Source organism: Plodia interpunctella, chromosome 28, assembly GCF_027563975.2.
Source record: "Plodia interpunctella isolate USDA-ARS_2022_Savannah chromosome 28, ilPloInte3.2, whole genome shotgun sequence".
In the NCBI taxonomy this organism is placed as follows: domain Eukaryota; kingdom Metazoa; phylum Arthropoda; class Insecta; order Lepidoptera; family Pyralidae; genus Plodia; species Plodia interpunctella.
The window spans coordinates 2256688-2275237 of NC_071321.1; the positions used below are offsets into that span (position 1 = coordinate 2256688).

Genomic DNA, 18550 nt, shown 5'->3' on the forward strand with positions numbered 1-18550 from the left:
TGTCATACCGAAGGCTTTATATCGGTTATATACTATCGGCAAACAGTTCGCCAAATTTTGGAGGTTTCGTACATTGCTGGTTTTCCTATGCGATAAAATGCTCACGTACAAACTAGCTACTCAATGTTCTTGGGGTTCAGAAGGTGGTAGGCCACGAAACATACAAACACGTAGTACGTTACTAACGTCCACATGCTGTCTCTTTTTTCCGTGTACACATCGTGTAAAAAGAGAGAACGTGCGGACGCAATGACGTGCTGCGTGTTTTATGATTCATGGTAGCCCCCCGGAATTACATAATAACGTCAACTAACGAGCGAATTCGACACGCTTCATAGCTTTTTATTGAGCTTTTTGTATCATTCTACACGATCCGTTAGGTATGCTAATTAAATTACATTGTTTTTCCTTATGAATGAGTTGTCTTTAGCAACACAATTTTAATTTGTGTAAGAAAAATAATTTAACAGATATAAAATATCGTGACAAATTGAGCAATTCCTTCTTTTTTTTGAAGTAAAAAATAAATAAAGCTATCTTAACCTTAACCTTCGCTCGCCTGTGGATCGAAAGGTCCCAAGATCGAACGGTTCGAATCCTACTCGTGCCACATGAGTTTGTATACCAATCTGACTCATGTATAGTTGTTTTCATCGACCATCACTTGCTTCCGGTGAAGGAAAACCTCGTGAGGAAACCTGCGCACTGATTGATTATTAACTTACGTGTGAAATGGAGAAGGCAATGGCAAACCACTCCATTACTAATGCCAAGAAAGTTGTTGTGTGTATATAATTCCACGATCCTCAGCCATGAGGAATACGGCTATGAAGAAGATCTTAACCTTATACAAAAATGAATAAGTCGAACTCAGGACTCAGACACATGCCGACGCGAATGTATGAAGATTGCGTAGTTTGAATGAAAGCTTTTATTTACCGCAATAAAAAAGCAGCAATGTATATATTAATCCAACAAAGTTTGGCGAACTGTTTGCCGATAGCACGTATATACTTCCAGTACCGATAGTGTATATCGGGTGTGCATTGCGTTGTCAACAACGAAGTTTGTTGTTATCGTTGAAAATTATTATAAAAAACCTAAAATTGCTTTGGTAATAGTGCGATTCCTCTCATTCTTTCACGAATTGAGGAGAATCGTATGAAAAACCCATAATGTACCACTGCGAATCGACTCGATGAAATAGCAAAGTCGCACATACATACGGACAAATCACACAGATTGAGTTAGCTCCAAAGTAAGTTCGAAACCTGTGCTATGGAATATAAACATCTAAGACCCGGGACAATCAGAAAAAGATAATTTTCCATCATGACCCGACCGGGGTCGAACCCGGGACCACTAGGTTCAGAGGCAAGCACTTTACCACTGCGCCACCGAGGTCGTCAAACAGGACTATCGATGGAGGTGATTCCTGAGCGTTTCGAACCGCTGCGGCCGCACGGTCATTGAGCTGGTCATTGTGGAGTGAATGATTTTGTGTAAGTGCACGCACTTAAATAATTATATAATTGTCTACGTACTTGTTTCCCTGTTACCAGTTTTAATTCGCATTATTTTAGTCTAGCTTTTGTCCGCGGTTACGCCCGCTTAAATTTCCCACGGGAACAGTTATTTTTCCGGGATGGAAGGTTTATCTTCCTTCGGTTTATCCTTCTCCATACTTCCAACTACATGTATACAAAATTTCAAGAAGATTGGTAGAGTATATAGAGCGTGAAGAGGTAACAAACAAACTTACTTTTGCATGTAGGATTAAGATATTAAAGATGGGTACGCTAGGTACCTCGTACGTGCACTAAGTACCTAATAAAATCATTATTTTATTTTGTACATGTTTGAACAATTCAGTTTTTAAATGTACTTCCCCAGTTTTTGTCTGCAAACTTTTTGTATAGCATCTATTATTAATTTTATGAGCTTCGTGTCATTATATACTATCTCGCGACAAAAGCCTGAGATACACAGAGCGAAACCATACGATATTGTAATATATTTTTGAGAATATCTTCCCCGCGCAGTTCGTTGAGTTTACGCTGATAGTCAGACTAGGCTAAACTACGCGAAAATACTTCACGCTGGACAACCATCTTTACACTTCACAATAGATACTATATATACATATATATATATATATATGGGGACCATACCTTGACAGTCACGATTCCGATGGTCCTCAACCCGAGGTCGTGTAGATTATTATGATTAAAAATAATAGTGACATCTACTTGAGAAGAAAAATCAAAACAATACTTGAAGTAAGTTGTTTTTTCTTCGTTAACAATTTAAAAGCACAATAATTATATTATGCCTACCCTTATCCCACTTTATGTGGAGTCGACATGGCATCTTATTGATATTATAAATGCGATAGTTTGTGAACATGTATGTTTGTTACTCTTTCACGCAAAATCTACTGCACGGATTGTTATGAAATTTGGTACACGGGTAGAACAATATAACCAGGAATACCCACGGGAGCGACGCGCCGCGCCGTTTAGTTCCTGCCCCGGGCAGATATCTTGTATAAAATGGTCCTTGCTAAGACAACGCCTACTATTTTATTGAGCTGAATAAAAAGATTGAAATCACTATCATGTCTCGACCTAATTTCCGTCATAACTAGACGTCAATTTGCTAAAAGTATTGTTTTAGGGTTCCGTACACAAAGGGTCCCTATTACGCTGCCCGTCTCTCTGTTACCAGGTAAAAAAAATCTCAGATGACGTATTTTTGTTGCTATTATATTAAACACCTCATATAATAAGTATAGGTACTATAAAACATAATAAAATAAATATTTCAGGGAGTTTCCATATAACGGATGTGAGTCATTTTCTGTTTTATATACAACTAGCTTTTGTACGCGACTTCGCCTGAGTATGTTTCACACGGGAACAGATATTTTTCCGGGATGAGAGGTACCCTATGTCCTTGTCCGTACTTAAAACTATATTTACGTAAGATTTAAAGAAGATTGGTTGGGCAGATAAAGCGTGAAATTCAAATTCAAAATTAAAAGTCAAATCATTTATTCAGAAATCAGACCTTCACAGGCACTTTTCACGTCAATTTTTATATTAAACAGTTATTTGTCACAAGCTACGAACTACTGGCATTTCGGAGAAAACTGGAAGAAATGCCGAAAGAAACTCATTTGAAAAGTGTTGGTCCCTATATATATATAATATAGGTAAAACTAACTTACTTTCACATTTATAATACTAGCTGCGCCGCGGGGCTTCGCTCCCGCGGGAATTTCGGAATATGTTAATCGCGGGAATATGTTATTCCAGGTTATATTCTATCCGTGCAGTAGCAAATTATAATTATATTTATAATCCGTCCTGTAGATATGGCTTGAAAGAATAACAAATATACACACATCCTTACAAACTATTGTAAATAGGGTGGTACGGAAACCTACCTGCGCGAGGACAGCGCGCACTTGGCCTGTTTTGTTTTTCACTCGGACTTTTAGGAAGCTAAAAATATAGTTACTTCACTTCCTCATTTTTTATAATTAAATATATAAACAGACTCGACACAACCCGTTATTACATTACTATGTACATAAATATGCGTGTTTTTTTCATGCGAATGTTTTGTGATTTTGCCACTCTGGCTGGTCTGACGTTAAAATCTAAAAATTCTCGATGACTCGTTAACGCATATAAATATGTTATTGTTATGACTGATTAAAAAAAAAAACAAGTGTTATATTTTTAACTGACATCTAAGAATAACTACTTCAAAGCTATTTGACTACTTCAAAGTAATAATGATGTAAATTCCTCCTAATTTTTTGTATATGTATAAGACCTACCTATATTTGTTAATTGACGTCCTTGGAGAAAATGCTGCGGTGAAGTTTGTTGCGCCGCTTCTTCTTCACCTGCGCTTTGGAAGCCGGCAGTAGACTTAGTTTAAGTAATTTTTGACGTCAATAAGTGATGTATATCATCCCAAATTGAATAAAGAATTTTGAATTTGAATTTGATTACTGTTAGTTATATAAAAAGAAAAAAAATATTTTGCCTAACATACATATAAAATCATACATATTTCATGTATTTTTTTTTAATTTAAGTTTTTCATACATTATCTATATCTAAAGCTTAAGCATGTTTTGTCACAATCACAGTTTACAAAATTTGTTATTGACAAAACGAGATAAAATTATTTTAGTACCTACCTATAAAGCTTAGGTATCTTTTCTATGAATAACAACCAACTCCCTTAACTCAACTTATATCGTCGGAGCTATTTCCTATATTCTTCCTCAGCCGCCATATGTCTGAGCCCAGAAGGAAAACAAATAAACACGTTACAAATGTCCATATGCTATCTCTTTTTCTCATATCGTGAATCATGTAAAATATTTATTATTATAAAGAGATAAGCGTCTGTGAGTTTGTACGTTTGAGGCGGGTCATCGATAAAAGAAAAATATATTTTATCTATTAGGCAGGTAATATCCGAAACTACCGAACCAATTTCAAAAATTATTTTATCATTAGAAAGGTATTGATCATCCAAGATTGCTATAGGCTATATTTTATCTCAAATCTCCCACGGGAGCGAAGCCCCATGCAACAACTAGTCATCAACAACTTTGCCGATGAACCAGAACCAAGATAGATACTCACAAATAGACTATAGGCCCAATTTCTTCGACGTTGATCTTGTTGTCAAGTCCAGCCATGAACCGGTCGTGGTTGGTGACGTTGAATACGTACACGCGCAGGCGAACCTCGTCGGGGGGGTCGGCCCACCACTCGTAGGGGGGGAAACCTGGAGGAGAATCACAGAATTAGGTTTAGCCGTGAAAGCGAAATAGACAGGCAACTTTCGCATTTATAATATTAGTGTTTAATGATGAAAATTATAATATATTTAACTAGCTTCGCTGGAGTAAAATCATTATCAATCAATATATATAAAATTCTTCCTTTACTGAGTGACTTGACTGACTGAACGACAGACAACGTACAGCCGAAACTTCTGGGCGTAGGAAGCTGAAATTTGGCATTAGGTTCCCTGGGGCATATAGGGAAGCACTAAGAAGGAATTTCCTGAAATTCCAACGGGAATGGGATTTTTACTCACATTTTTTCTCACGAAGTTGTGTGCAAAAGCTAGTAATAATTATATAAATTAAACTTCCTCAGGAATTACACTATCTATTAAAAAAACCTAGTTTTAAAGATCAAAGCGTACAGGGACAGACAGCAAGAGTAGGCGACATTTTTTATACTATGATATTTCATGATAAACGTAATATGGTGTTCCTTCTATCAGCAATATCTGTATGCTCGCGAGGTCTTCAGTTCGCAGAGCCACTAGTGCTAGTATGGAATACACATTGACACTGTCATGTCAAAGTTTTTAATTTAAACATAACCTTATAGTGATTATCATAAATCAGTTAATTTGTATGAATGCAGCGCTTAACTCCTAATCTCATGGCCGACGTTTAAAGACACATAATAAAAGTCGTTACGAAGTCATAGTCACATCATTGTTAGGCTTAGGGTGCGTTCACACCATTGCGCATCTATACATTCGCATTCATATCATCACTTTTTCATTGTTATTGAGACATTTTATTCAAATCTCACTATGGAGTCGATTCACAGGGAGACGCAGCTAACCAATCACATTGCGGTTTGGTTGTCGTCGCGTCACAATGGCGAATTGTGACGTTCTCTGTGCCTCATTGCGAATCGATTCGATAGTGAGAAGTGAAAAGTCACCACACTTCGCCCTCAGAGTGCTTAGTGCGACTTTGCTATTGGCATCTCACCATGGAATCGATTCGCAGTGAGACACAGCTAACCAATCGCCATTGTGACGCAACAGCTACACTGTAATATGATTGGTTCGCTTCGTCTCACTGCGAATCGACTCGATAGTGAGATGTAAATAGCAAAACCATATAAAACCAAGCATATAATTACAATATGGTCGACACCTCACTGTAGACACGGTGCATATACTAAACCTTGACACAGTGTCGCTTCCGGTCACTTGAACTTGGTAAACTTATCTGTTTGACAGTTACGTGGATTTTACGTAACTAACGGCCGGTGGCCTTTCCATTCCATAGATTTTTGACAGTATGAGAACGGATTGATTACGATACTGAATATAGTTTAATGAAGAGCGCGTTATATATTTATTTACTTATTATATTTATTTGTTATCAAATTGCACAGGCCCTAATTCGACTACGCTACACAAGATATGTATTTAATATTGTAATTTACTGACTTATAATTTGATATTCTTAATTTTAATCTAATTTGTATTATAAATTGCAATGCCCGACGGGATTTACATTGTGCCTAGATTGTAATGACTGAGGTTACTAAGTTACTGAATTACCTTACTGTACATTGTAAAAAGCAATAAATAATTTGAATTGAATTGAATGAGGTATATATTACAATAGATAATATGATTACTGAGGTAGGTTTATAAATATAATATATAGTATTCATTTATTACGGTTTTACCCCAGCGAAGCCGAATGGGGCTGGTGGTTACTTTTCATAACAAAATAATTTTTAATATCAGAATACTCATTGTTGGTTTTCCTTGCGGAAATAAAAATAAACACTAGATTTTAAATAGATAAACGAGAAAAAACAATCCGGAAAAAAATACTTTTCAGCCGTAAGGCTTCAGAACCAAGAGGGGCTACCATGAAACATAAAACACGTAACACGTCATTGCGTCCACACGTTCTCAAATTTTCTACTCGTTTCGTACCAACACTATGGGTTTTTACCCCAATTTAATTTAGCATAACGAGTTAAGCATAATTTTTTTGACATAATAATATTTTGACATACTTGTTTTTTGGCATACCTTTTCAATAAGCATAATTATAGTTTAGGCTTAATGTATTTGACCATAATTTTGATTTGTATAAAGCTATAGTATAGCAGTAGGTCAGGGTGCGGCGGGGTGGCCCTGGGGCCACCCATAAGCTGCCAATATGCTTTAGAATATTATGCTTAAAAATTGTTATTCTTATTGTAGGTGTGCGTAAAAAAAATGTGCCTAAATCATTATGCCAAATTAATATTGTGTCTAACTATTATTATGATAAGTAAAAGTATGCCATGTTAAATTATGACATAAAATTGTATGCATAAAAATGGGGAACCCAACACGATATACTTACTACTTATACCTATGTACTATTATTACGTTTAGATAATATAATCAAGAGGCGGGGCCTGATGACTTGTAATACAGGTGTATTCCTAGTACAGGCGTCAGCTCCCACAAATTCAAGTTGTTAATTTTGGTACTTTAATTTAATATTAAGATTTCTTGTTTTGTGGAGAGAAATAAACACTTATTATTTGTATGCTTGTGGCGAGCTGTTGGGGAGTAGCGACCCCACGGACCTAAGTGCTCCCAGGGGAGGCCCCTGTTCCTCACCTCCGCCTTCCTTCCCCAAGGTCGGAGTGGAAACCGAGAGGAAACAGGACCCCTACCTCTGGCTTGCCTTCAAACACTTATTATTATTTTTTTTTGTTTCTTTTTCTCAGCATGAGCTGGTATTATCATATCATTTACGGGCGTAAACCAAGTAAATGATAAGATTTTATCTATTTTATGTTCCTGATAGGTCAGTCTGTCCGTTTTCGTCAATTTGGAGAAACTTTCGGACAATACGACATGTATTTAAGATGGCGGCTTTTTGCATAGGTATGTAAGTAGAGGGTCTCAGATCAAGAAGTTGGAGGCTATGGTGTAATTATTATTATTATTATTAGGTACCTAAGGGAAAAAGAGACAGCATTTGTATGTATCAAGATGTATGATATGTAGATATGTAGACCTTAGGTAGCCATAGTGTATAACTAGCATACAAAAGTGTTACCAGGCCTCATGTTGAGTTTCTCCCGCAACATGACGTCCAGCGGCGTGTACACGAACCCGCTCACCGACAGGAACATCAGCATTAGTCCCCACACACACTGCGCCACCGTGTCTAAAAAAAAACAACGTATAATTTGATTATATATATATATATATATATATATATATATATATATATATATATATATTGCCCGCTTAGCTTTTGCCCGCGGCTTCGCCCGCGTGAATTTCAGGATAAAATCTCGGTCATTCCTTAAGAAAAATGATGAAGAGTATGTTTATCAATTATCTGCATTTTATCTTAAAAATTGTATTAAGTCCCATACAATCTTTCACCTCTATTTTGAAGGGGTTGAGGGTTAATTTTCAGAAAAACTTGAAACACGTGATCCTTTAATTTGTTGTAAGCAACTAAAAAAAAAAAACAAATTTTCAAGTCACTAACTTTAACGGTGTAGAACTTTCACATGAAGGGTTTTCACTCCTTTCGGAGTGGAATTTTCAAAAATCCAAAAAGGTGAAACCAAAACAAAATAGACAAAAGAAATATTGGGTGAAACTAAATAAAAGCTTGTAACAGTCTAACAGTTATGAAGTAGCTAGATATTTATAATTAAAGGTTAAAGCCGCGGTTTCCTAGATTCATTTATTTACTTAGTTGCACCAAGGTAAATTAGTTAACTTTATATTGGTACTAATTATATATCAATCATAATGTAGCTCATTGTCTTGTTCATTGAAATATAAATTAAAAATGTCGTTAAAACGAATTATTACCTTTTTAACCTTGGCGATTATAGTTTTCCACAAAGATAAGTCTAATATGATACAGGGTCATTTTTGCGCTATATGACCACAAAGAACTGACAAGAAAGAGAAAGAATGACAAGAAATATTCTAGATTTACAAACGGCGCGCGGTTCCTAGAATGATAAATAGGTTTTTTTATTGTGAAATTCTCCAAGACGTGTAGCTCTGAATAGCAGTAAGAGCCAGGCCACATTGCTACGTTGCGCTTGTTGCAAGCACGATGCTTCGTCGAGCTCCGTTGTTTTCTATTGATTTTGACGTCAATGTGACGAAGAATAACGGAGCGAAACGTAGACAGGGAAGCAATAGACACGAGATGAAACGAGACAGTTAATATGTTGTCCCTTATAGTGTAGCCGGACTTATAACGACCAATCTGCCACATGTGACGGCCCGGGAAATTGTCATTTCCCAACGCTAGCTCTTTTTCAAATTTCTTTATTAATCAATAATTTGCTTAAAACTATAGGTACCAAATGTGGGTAATAATAGTATAAATAGAATATAATACTGACTGAGTTAAGAATATGATTTGGACATTGAATATAAAATTGAGACTCACTATTTCATCTGGTGTCAAAAATGTTGTAACAGCTTATATAAAGAGCTCAACATTAGGTCAGTGACCTTGTCAACATGTAGTATTAATATGCATCGTAAGGTCTTCGTTTAATAAACGGCTTTGTGAATTACATAATTATCACATTATGTGACTATAAAAGAAGTGTCATGTACAAATAGGGTTGCGCTGAAATGATATTGCAATAGAGAAAACTTTAGATCAGTCCTGAAAGATCGTAAGCCCCAGGGTTGGACGGAATAGTTTTTGCGAATAAGTTTATTCAGTTTGAGACCCTTGTCGAGTGAAACATTCCTCCATGTATAGATTTAGACCGGCTACACACGCTCCGATTTAAAGGACTACAGAAAGAGATGCAGGTATTGAATAGAAAAGGAAGGTCGTCCTACATCTCTTTCTTTTAAATACCCCTTTTTAATGTCCCTTAAATTGGAGCGTGTGTCTTGTAATAGTATGACAACCCTATATTTCACGACAAGAGGACTGGAAGTCTTATACGAAAACTTCATAATTACAAACACGTATGGTTTGTTTCACTATAGTATCTACGCGATATGTCTATCTACATTTTAAATTGTATATTATTACAAGCTTTAATTTAACTTGTGCAATATTTTAAAGTATTTATGTTCGGAGTAATATAGTTTTACAACTACACTTTCTTTTTATTATTGCTAATAGTCTGAACTGTTAGTTTGTGTGTACGTGTGGACAAATGGACCTCAGTCGTCAACCGACAACCGTCGCGAGTAATATACTTCTTGGTATATTTCTGTTATGTATTAACAATTAAATAATACAGTTTTCAAGTACATTTTCTTTTTATTATTGCTAATAGTCACCCATTGTTATGAAATTTGGTATACGGGTACAATATAACCTGGAATAACACATAAGGTATATTTATCCCGAAATTCCCACGGGATCGATGCCCCGGGGTGCAGTACATCATACAAAATTAAAAACACTCTTCCTTGTCCCTCAGACTGTATGTTTATATGTTATCAGTCGTCACTTTAACTTATGTTCACACTTCAATTAGTGGTTTAGTTAGCGTCATGTTATAAACAGAGGTCAATCAAATGTTTGCAGAGTCTATTTGACGTTTGCCTTTATAAACTACTTTTAATTGTTATCTAAAATTTATTATCGGTAACAATAGGTACATTAACTAGACAGGCGTGTAGATAATTTATAACTTTTTATTTTTTATTTGTATTCTTTTAAAAACTTAACTGTTGTTATTTTTAGTTTAATTTAACATAATTTGATGGTAAATATAGTGATTATGAAATATTAATTGAGAGTTTGACAGATCTTGGTTATCTTAATGAATACATTATGGGACTAAACGCAACATTTAAATAAAATCAATTTGTTTGTCAAGGTTTGATTGTCGACTTGATTAGTAAAAAATAATATAGGAAAAAACAAGTAGGTACACATTAAATAAACAAGATTTTTTCTCGAAAATTTCTTATTAATAAAAAATATGGAAAACATATAATACTTATATTGTGTATTATTTTTTTATGTGTGCTTTTTTTCTATATTATTTTTTACTAATCCAGTCGACAATGAAAGAAAGACTCTGTGACTTGGCCATCAAAATCATTTAGTCATTTTGAAATATCACATTTGTATTATAGTTAGACAGCTCCAAGGTTACTAGATATAGATTACATAGGGATAGATTTAAGCGTAAGTACAATACTAAGTTTTATACTATGTATTTATACTATATTCTACTATATTTTGTCTTCTTCATAGTCGTATTCCTCATTGGCTGAGGGTCGTGGTTATTACGTGGAATGAAACACACACACCAACTTTCTTGGCGTGTTGCCATTGCCTTCTCCATTTCACACACAAGTTAATAAGAATCAAGCAGTGTGCAGGTTTCACGATGTTTTCCTTCACCGGAAGCAAGTGGTGGTCGATGAAAACTACTATACATGAGTCAGATTGGTATACAAACTCGTGTGACACGAGTAGGATTCGAATCTGGGACCTTCGGATCCGTAGGTTAAGACGCTCGTCTTAACCATAACACCACCACCGCTACATTTCGTACCAATACAAAAATTTGGTATTTACAATGTATTATATTGGTCGTATAATAAGGCATTGCAATATTATTGCTATTAAGTTTAAAATAATTGGCATATAAAATCATAGTTATGGGTCGTAACGCAATATTAAGTATTTTATAAGTAATTTATACTGCCTGCCCGAAATTATTAAACATCGAAAATATGATCAACAAAGCTAATACTAGGTGCGCACCGGCGCCTCGCTCCCTCGGGAATTTGGGGATAAAAAGTACCCTATGTGTGATTCCAGGTTATAATCTACACTACACGTGTACCAAATTTCCTTACAATCAGTCCATTAGATTTTGCGTGAAAGAGTAACAAACATGAACACATACATTCTCACAAACGTTCGCATTTATTATATTAGTAGAATTTTACCAATATCTTTCTTAATGACAGAGTCCCATTTTTCTAAAAAAAAGTTTCTCCTGTTGGTAGTTCACGCAAGCGAAGCCGCGGATAAAAGCTAGTATTATAAACGCAAAAAAGTTTGTTTGTCACCTGTTCACATTGTATCTGCTCAACCAATATTCTTGAAATTTTGAATACATATGTTTTAAAGTACGGAGAAGGACATAGTGTACCTTATGTCCTGGAAAAATAACTGTTCCCGTGGGAAATTCACGCGGGCGGAGGGCGGCATAAAGCAAGTTGCTTATATGTGTGTACATTATGTACTTTTATATATTATTAGAAAAAAACATAGTAAGAAACAATAATGGTAAGCCCTTCTGGCATGATAGGGATCGACACTGTTCAAATGATTGATGGCATTTCATATCAGCAGTGGTCGTTCCGAAATGCCAGTAATTTGTAGATTGTGAGAAATAACTATTTAATACAAAAATTTACGAGAAAAAGTGCCTGTGAAGGTCTAATTTCTGAATAAATGATTTGAATTTGAATACCTAATAGAAATATAATTAAAACAATTTCATATACATCTAAATTTCTTTCCGTAAACCTCCACGATGCATTAACATATAATAAATATGTGCTTAGATGTTCGTCGACATCCTAAATATTTCAAAATGTGCAATTTTGTCGTAAATATGATAATTTCAACGTACTCTGGCAACATGTTATGTTGTACCGGTTCACGGTTATAAATATATCGGCCAAGGATTTAAATAAACTGTACATTTTATATTGCACTAGCAGCATAACCGAGACTCAGTCCGCGGAATATAGTAGCCTATGTCACCACAGAACAATATTACTCCTATCGTAGTATCTCACTCTCCGACTATGTCTGCACTACGCCAGTAATATATTCTTATCTATGGACTGCAGCACGAATACATACTATATCCGCGCTATACCCGTGCTATATCCGTGCTATATCCGTGCTATATCCGTGCTATACCCGTGCTATATCCGTGCTCCGTGGTCTATACCAAAAATAACATCAGTATATTCCTCAGTCTAGACCATACTTGCAAGATTTGTACTTAACATACAAGTCAAGTTAAATAAAAGCTTTTAAAAATACTGTCACATTTAAAATACAATTAACAGCACATCAACCTACCCAAATTCATTGCAAACTTGCCGGTATACCGCACCATATAGGTTCATATAGGGTATCTTGGTGTGCTGTTGACTGTACTACGTTTTGTTTGTAGTTGAGCTTCTGCGATGCCTGACCCATGCGTCAACGGGACTCGTGAACGGGAGCTGCCGGGGAAACTGGTCCGCTCGATTTTCGTATATTTTGTTTGGTTAATCGTATTTTACATCTATGTTTTTTTTCTATCAGCAATCACAATCGTAACATGTTTTGTTTTGTATACTTTTTGACCATGTACTTTGTTATACATTAGAGAGAAAAAACGTGTTAGAAACAATAATGGTAAGCCCTTCTGGCATGATGGGGACCAACACTGTTCAAATGAGTTTCTTACGACATTTCTTCTCAGCAGTGGTCGTTCCGAAATGCACAAGTTTGTAGCTTTTTGAGAAACCACTTAATAGGTATATTATAATATAAAACTTGTCATGAAAAAGTGCCTGTGAAGGTCTAATTTCTGATTTGATTTTGATTTGCATTGAATGAACCCGGGAAACTAATAATTATTAAAAAAAAAATATACCAAATCAATCCCCGAAATGATTCAAAATTGTCTTTTTGCGTTTAGTTTCTCGATGTTTCTCTTTTACAATGAAATATAATAATGTGTTTATTTGTGCAACTTCCTTGCTTCTTGATGGAGTTTCGAGTCTCATGACCTCATTGTGTGTATGTAGACACAATCTTGATATAATAGAATATACACTGGTGTATCGGATGTGAGAATGTTGTATGGGAATTTTCATACAAAGCGTCGCTTCGTCATTTATATTTTCATGCAATAACAGATAATAGATTTAAATTATATATTTCTTCTTCCTTAGATAATATAATTGTAAAAAATAACACAGAGGCTGTGAATGTTACTGCTTGATGTAATTTTAAGTAACATCTATTATAGATACACTAGCTTTTGCCTGCGGTTTCACTCGCGTGAATTGCCCACGGGATCCTTCAATTTCCGGCATAAAAGGTACCCTATGTTATTAACCGTACTTCGAATGACATGTATGCAAAACTTCACGAATATTGGTTAAGTAAATTAATCGTGAAGAGGTCACAAATAATCAATCTTACTTTCGCATTTATAATATTAGTTAGGATCAGGATTGGATCCGCTTGTGATCGAATGGTCCCAAGTTCTAATCCTACTCATGCCACATGAATTTGTATACATCTTAAAATATCCCTCAATTTTTACTTTCCATTAAGTATATGTATATAGTTAGGGAGTTTGAAAACTAAGGATGCCGAGGACCTTGCGAAGTGGAGGAGAAAACTTAGAAAGGCGGACCCTGGGCTCCGAAGCTCAATGGCGGCGGAATAAACGCTAAGATGAGAAAGAGGTAAAAAAAGTGGTAAAAAAGAAGCAAAAGCCCTGCAGTTTTTCCGTTAATCGCATTGCACGACAAGAAAAACGGGAAGATGCTACCCGTGTCTATGGCATCAGGATCGATAACCTTAAGAACAATAGACTACATCAAAATTCTTCATAGACAATGATTTGGATGTGACATAATACGTTTGCATACATACATTATAAGTTATGCTTGTCTTCCATCAAATATAGTACAGTCAACAGCACATCAGCGCAAATTCATTGCAATCTCGCCACTATTACCGCGCCACAGAGGTTCATGCAGGGTAACTCGATGGTATAGGTAGGTAAGGTAAAAGGAATATTACAGAATAAAAATTATAGGTACCTGGTACTGTAAATCTAAGGAATAGTCAACTTATATTTCTGAACGTGCCTTCTGAAGCACGTAGGTATTAAGCTAATACATGACACATACTTGGAATTAATCTCAATAGGACAAAAATACCTACGAAAAATAGGACAACGCTATATTATCCCGTGGGTGTCATACGGGGCAACAATAGTATTCCCTAAAGGACAGACGCTGGTCGAAAAATGATGATAACTTATGATAGGTAGGTACTTCATAAAGATTAATTTTTTTATGGAATCTGGGCTTCGGGACGTCAGAAATCACTGCGAATAGAACACATAAATAAATGATTTTACACATAAATAAATGACTTATTTGTCATTGGTCGTTTTTGGCTGTAGTGAGTGTCAAATTATTCCTCGTGACTTCGCATAGTGTTCGTAAAAGGCTTCGTTGGTGGGTTGGTGGCCATTTAAGGGCATAAATGGCTGAAGTATCCTTTTTCCCCTAAATGTTCTAGTGCAGTGAAGACATCTTAGGATAAGAAACCTCAGAAAAATCATACTTAAGATAACAGGTATTAGAAATCTCTTCATAAAGTCTTGGAATAAATTAGGCCAGTTATGGACAACAAGCCTTACGCGAGGAGTAGGAATCACCTATGCCGATGGCAATTGTAATTCTCGGTGCAGTGCGTTCGGCCTCGATTTTATAGGCTCGGATGCTGGGAGGCATATTTTAATTTATTGTTGTGATGGCGACGTAACAGACGTATGAAATAATAATTATTACCCGACTGTGGTGAGAACAAAGGATTATGAGAACATATGCTTTCGGCAAAAATTTCGAATTTAATAAATAAATATTCTATTTTAGGACTGAACTAATAATGAATGAATAAATTTATGTCGAAACCTTCAATGTATATCCGAGGATTAGAGGTGCATAGCTCTTAAGTAAGAAGAAGAAGAAATTGGTTAAGCAGGTAAAGCGTGAAGCGACGAGGTAACAAACAAACCTACTTTCGCATATTTATAATATTAGTCAGGAGTTAGCATTAACATTACAATACAAACTCATCAGTCCGCATTTGGACCGTGATGCAATAATGCCCACAGATTTTCAAGAGAAATTCCCGCGCATTGGAAACACGGGAGCAATCAGAAGAAAATTCTGGAGGATTACCGATAATAGTTCCTGATCGTTTTCGTGCATTTAAAAAAACTATCGAGAATTACACATAGTTGGATAAACAAAAAACAAAAAAGAATTGATTGAGTACCATCTTATAGGAAGGCAAACGGTATCCCAGATCGTCAAATGGCTGATAATGAAGCATTACATAACCTAACTTTGCACTCAATAATCTCAACACAAAATCGACAAAGCTTCCGAGGTACACTCATCTAAAACAAATTAAAATGCAATGAGCAAAATAAAAAAAAACACACGCACTCAATAAGGAAACGTCCAATACAAATGTATGGAGGCGCTGACGTTTTTCGCGCTAGTGTGACGTAATACATACATAACAGTACATCTTTACATATTATAAAAATAACTCCACCTATGCCGCGTCTGTCTGTATGATCGCGATAAACTCAAAAACTACCGGACGGATTTTTTACGGTTTTCACAAATAGATAAGAGTGATTCCTGGAGAACGTTTGGGTTTGGGTTTATAATTTAATATGGTTTACCCGAGTGAAGTCGCAACGAGCCGCTAGTTATAATTATAAATAGTGTGGAATTGGAAACGCCCTGAGGATCACACAATTTTTTTTGATGCTTTTCCCAATTGGTATCGCAATATGGATTTTTTTTCGTAATCTGCCCCTCTCTCTTCCCGAACATAAGCCAGCATGTGCAGATGTGTGCAGATTTTCCTTCACCAGAAGCAAGAGTTGGTCTATGAAAATTATACAGAGTTAGATTGGTATACAAACTCATGTAGCACTTTTAGATTTGATCCTTGGACCTTATGAGCACAGGTGAGCGGCTAAACCATTCGGCCACTAGTCACCGATGCGTAAAATCAAGGCGGGTGCGCGTGCGCGTCTATTTGACGCTCTGTAAAGTTTTTAATACTGACAATGTGGTTACATTGTAGTTATATATCAGCGGTTCTCAATGTGGAGCCAATAGGATTCACAATGTTGGGGCCCATTCCATTTCACATACAAGTTAATAATTCAACTTAATCAATCAGTGTGCAGGTCTCCTTACGACGTTTTCCTTCACGGGAAGCAAGCTATGAAAACTACTATATATAAGTTACATTGGTATACAAACTCATTCGGTACGAGTAGGATTTGAACCTGAGACCTTTTGATTCACAGGCGCCTTAACCATTTCAACTTCATTGGAACTTGGAATACAGCATTTAAATAAATTTCTTACAGGTTTAACAGTCTAATAAAAAACATCGCTGCAATAATAATAAAATTCAATCATTATCTTTCAGATTATTGGTTAAATATATGTATTACATTGTTAGTAAAGTTTGAGAGCCGCTGCCATAGACCGTAGACAATTAGTCCACGTGTTAGCATTCAGAGCTCGTAAGATCTTATAATGGAAGCTAGGCTAGGTCAAGCTTTGTGGATCCGATGGCGCATGCCTTTGTCACGAACCAGATTCACTTGCGATTACTACAAATAGGTTAATTACAGAAAAAATATAAAAAGTGCATGTTTAGGATAGATATCGTAAAAAGGAAACAGGAAATAACATACAGACTGAGCTAGCCCCAAAGTGAGTTCGAGACTTGTGGATACTAACTCAACGATACTATATTTTATAACAAATACATATATAGATAAACATCCAAGACCCGGGCCAATCAGAAAAAGATCATTTTCCATTATGGTTCGACCGGGGCTCGAACCCAGGACCTCCCTTACAGAGGCAAGCATTTTACCACTGCGCCGCTACGATAAGTATTCATAAAAATAAAGTGTTGATTTCATCATGACACAATGTGGAGAGAACCCAGCCGAGCTCAAGGTTTTAAAAAATATTTTGAATTGTTATACAATTTATTTGTTTAATAACACTTAATTAATTTAATAACACTTGATATAATTTGTTACCAACCAAAAATCAGTATCTGAAAATTTAATACGTAAATATTAAGTCTCTACTTATAGTCGTATTAAGTGGAATGAAATTAAACACACACAACGATTTTCCTTCCATAAATTACGTTACATAATTTTCACTACATTTTAACCTCGGGTCTCTAGGCAGTTGTTCATAAAATTAGAGCCAAATCATCAAAATTTAAAAGTTTATCTTTACTTGCGATCTTTTGTCGCCACAGCCGTCAATGCAACCAGGAATAAACGAAGATAAGAGAGAGAATATTAACCTATTTTTTACGTCTTCACGCTCTATCTACTCAACCAATCTGCTTGAAACTTTGCATACAATTAGTTTGAAGTACGGAGAAGAACATATGGTACGTTTCATCTCGGATAAATAACTGCTTCCGTGGGAAATCACGAGGGAAAAGCCGCGGACTAAAGCTAGTTTATTATAAAATATTATATATACTTACTGCAGCATATGCTCTTCCTCCCTTTATCCTTTGAGCTTGAATCTTCACAAGTGACGGGACATTGCTCAGCCAGAGAGCACTTGACATCCATGCAGTTGTCTATGCAATCGTCTATGCTCTTCTCCCTGTCTATCAGACTGTTCAGGGAGTCTGTGGCGTCGCTAGCGGCGGTGGAGTCGGTATTCTCATCGGAGTCCATCGTCATCGTGGCGAAGGATTCTGAAGATACTCTGGTGTCTTTGGTCTGGGGACAATGAGAAATTATTTTAATTGTGCAGTTGAAAACTGAACTAAAAGGGTCCATGGCTCCATCAATAAAATATCTTTAAAATCTGTCTTATT

At 35.9% G+C, this 18550-nt stretch overlaps 1 protein-coding gene across 1 annotated transcript in view; it reads right to left on the reverse strand.

Moving 5' to 3' along the window:
• LOC128681882 (scavenger receptor class B member 1-like) overlaps positions 1 to 18550 on the reverse strand; it is a 47171-nt gene that overhangs the window by 17451 nt on the left and 11170 nt on the right. Inside the window, exons 2-4 of the mRNA XM_053766167.2 lie at positions 18209 to 18452; positions 7922 to 8032; positions 4671 to 4815 (exon numbers count right to left, since the gene is read on the reverse strand). Coding sequence (XP_053622142.1) covers positions 4671 to 4815; positions 7922 to 8032; positions 18209 to 18452 — 500 coding nt within the window. The remainder of the gene's footprint in view (positions 1 to 4670; positions 4816 to 7921; positions 8033 to 18208; positions 18453 to 18550) is intronic.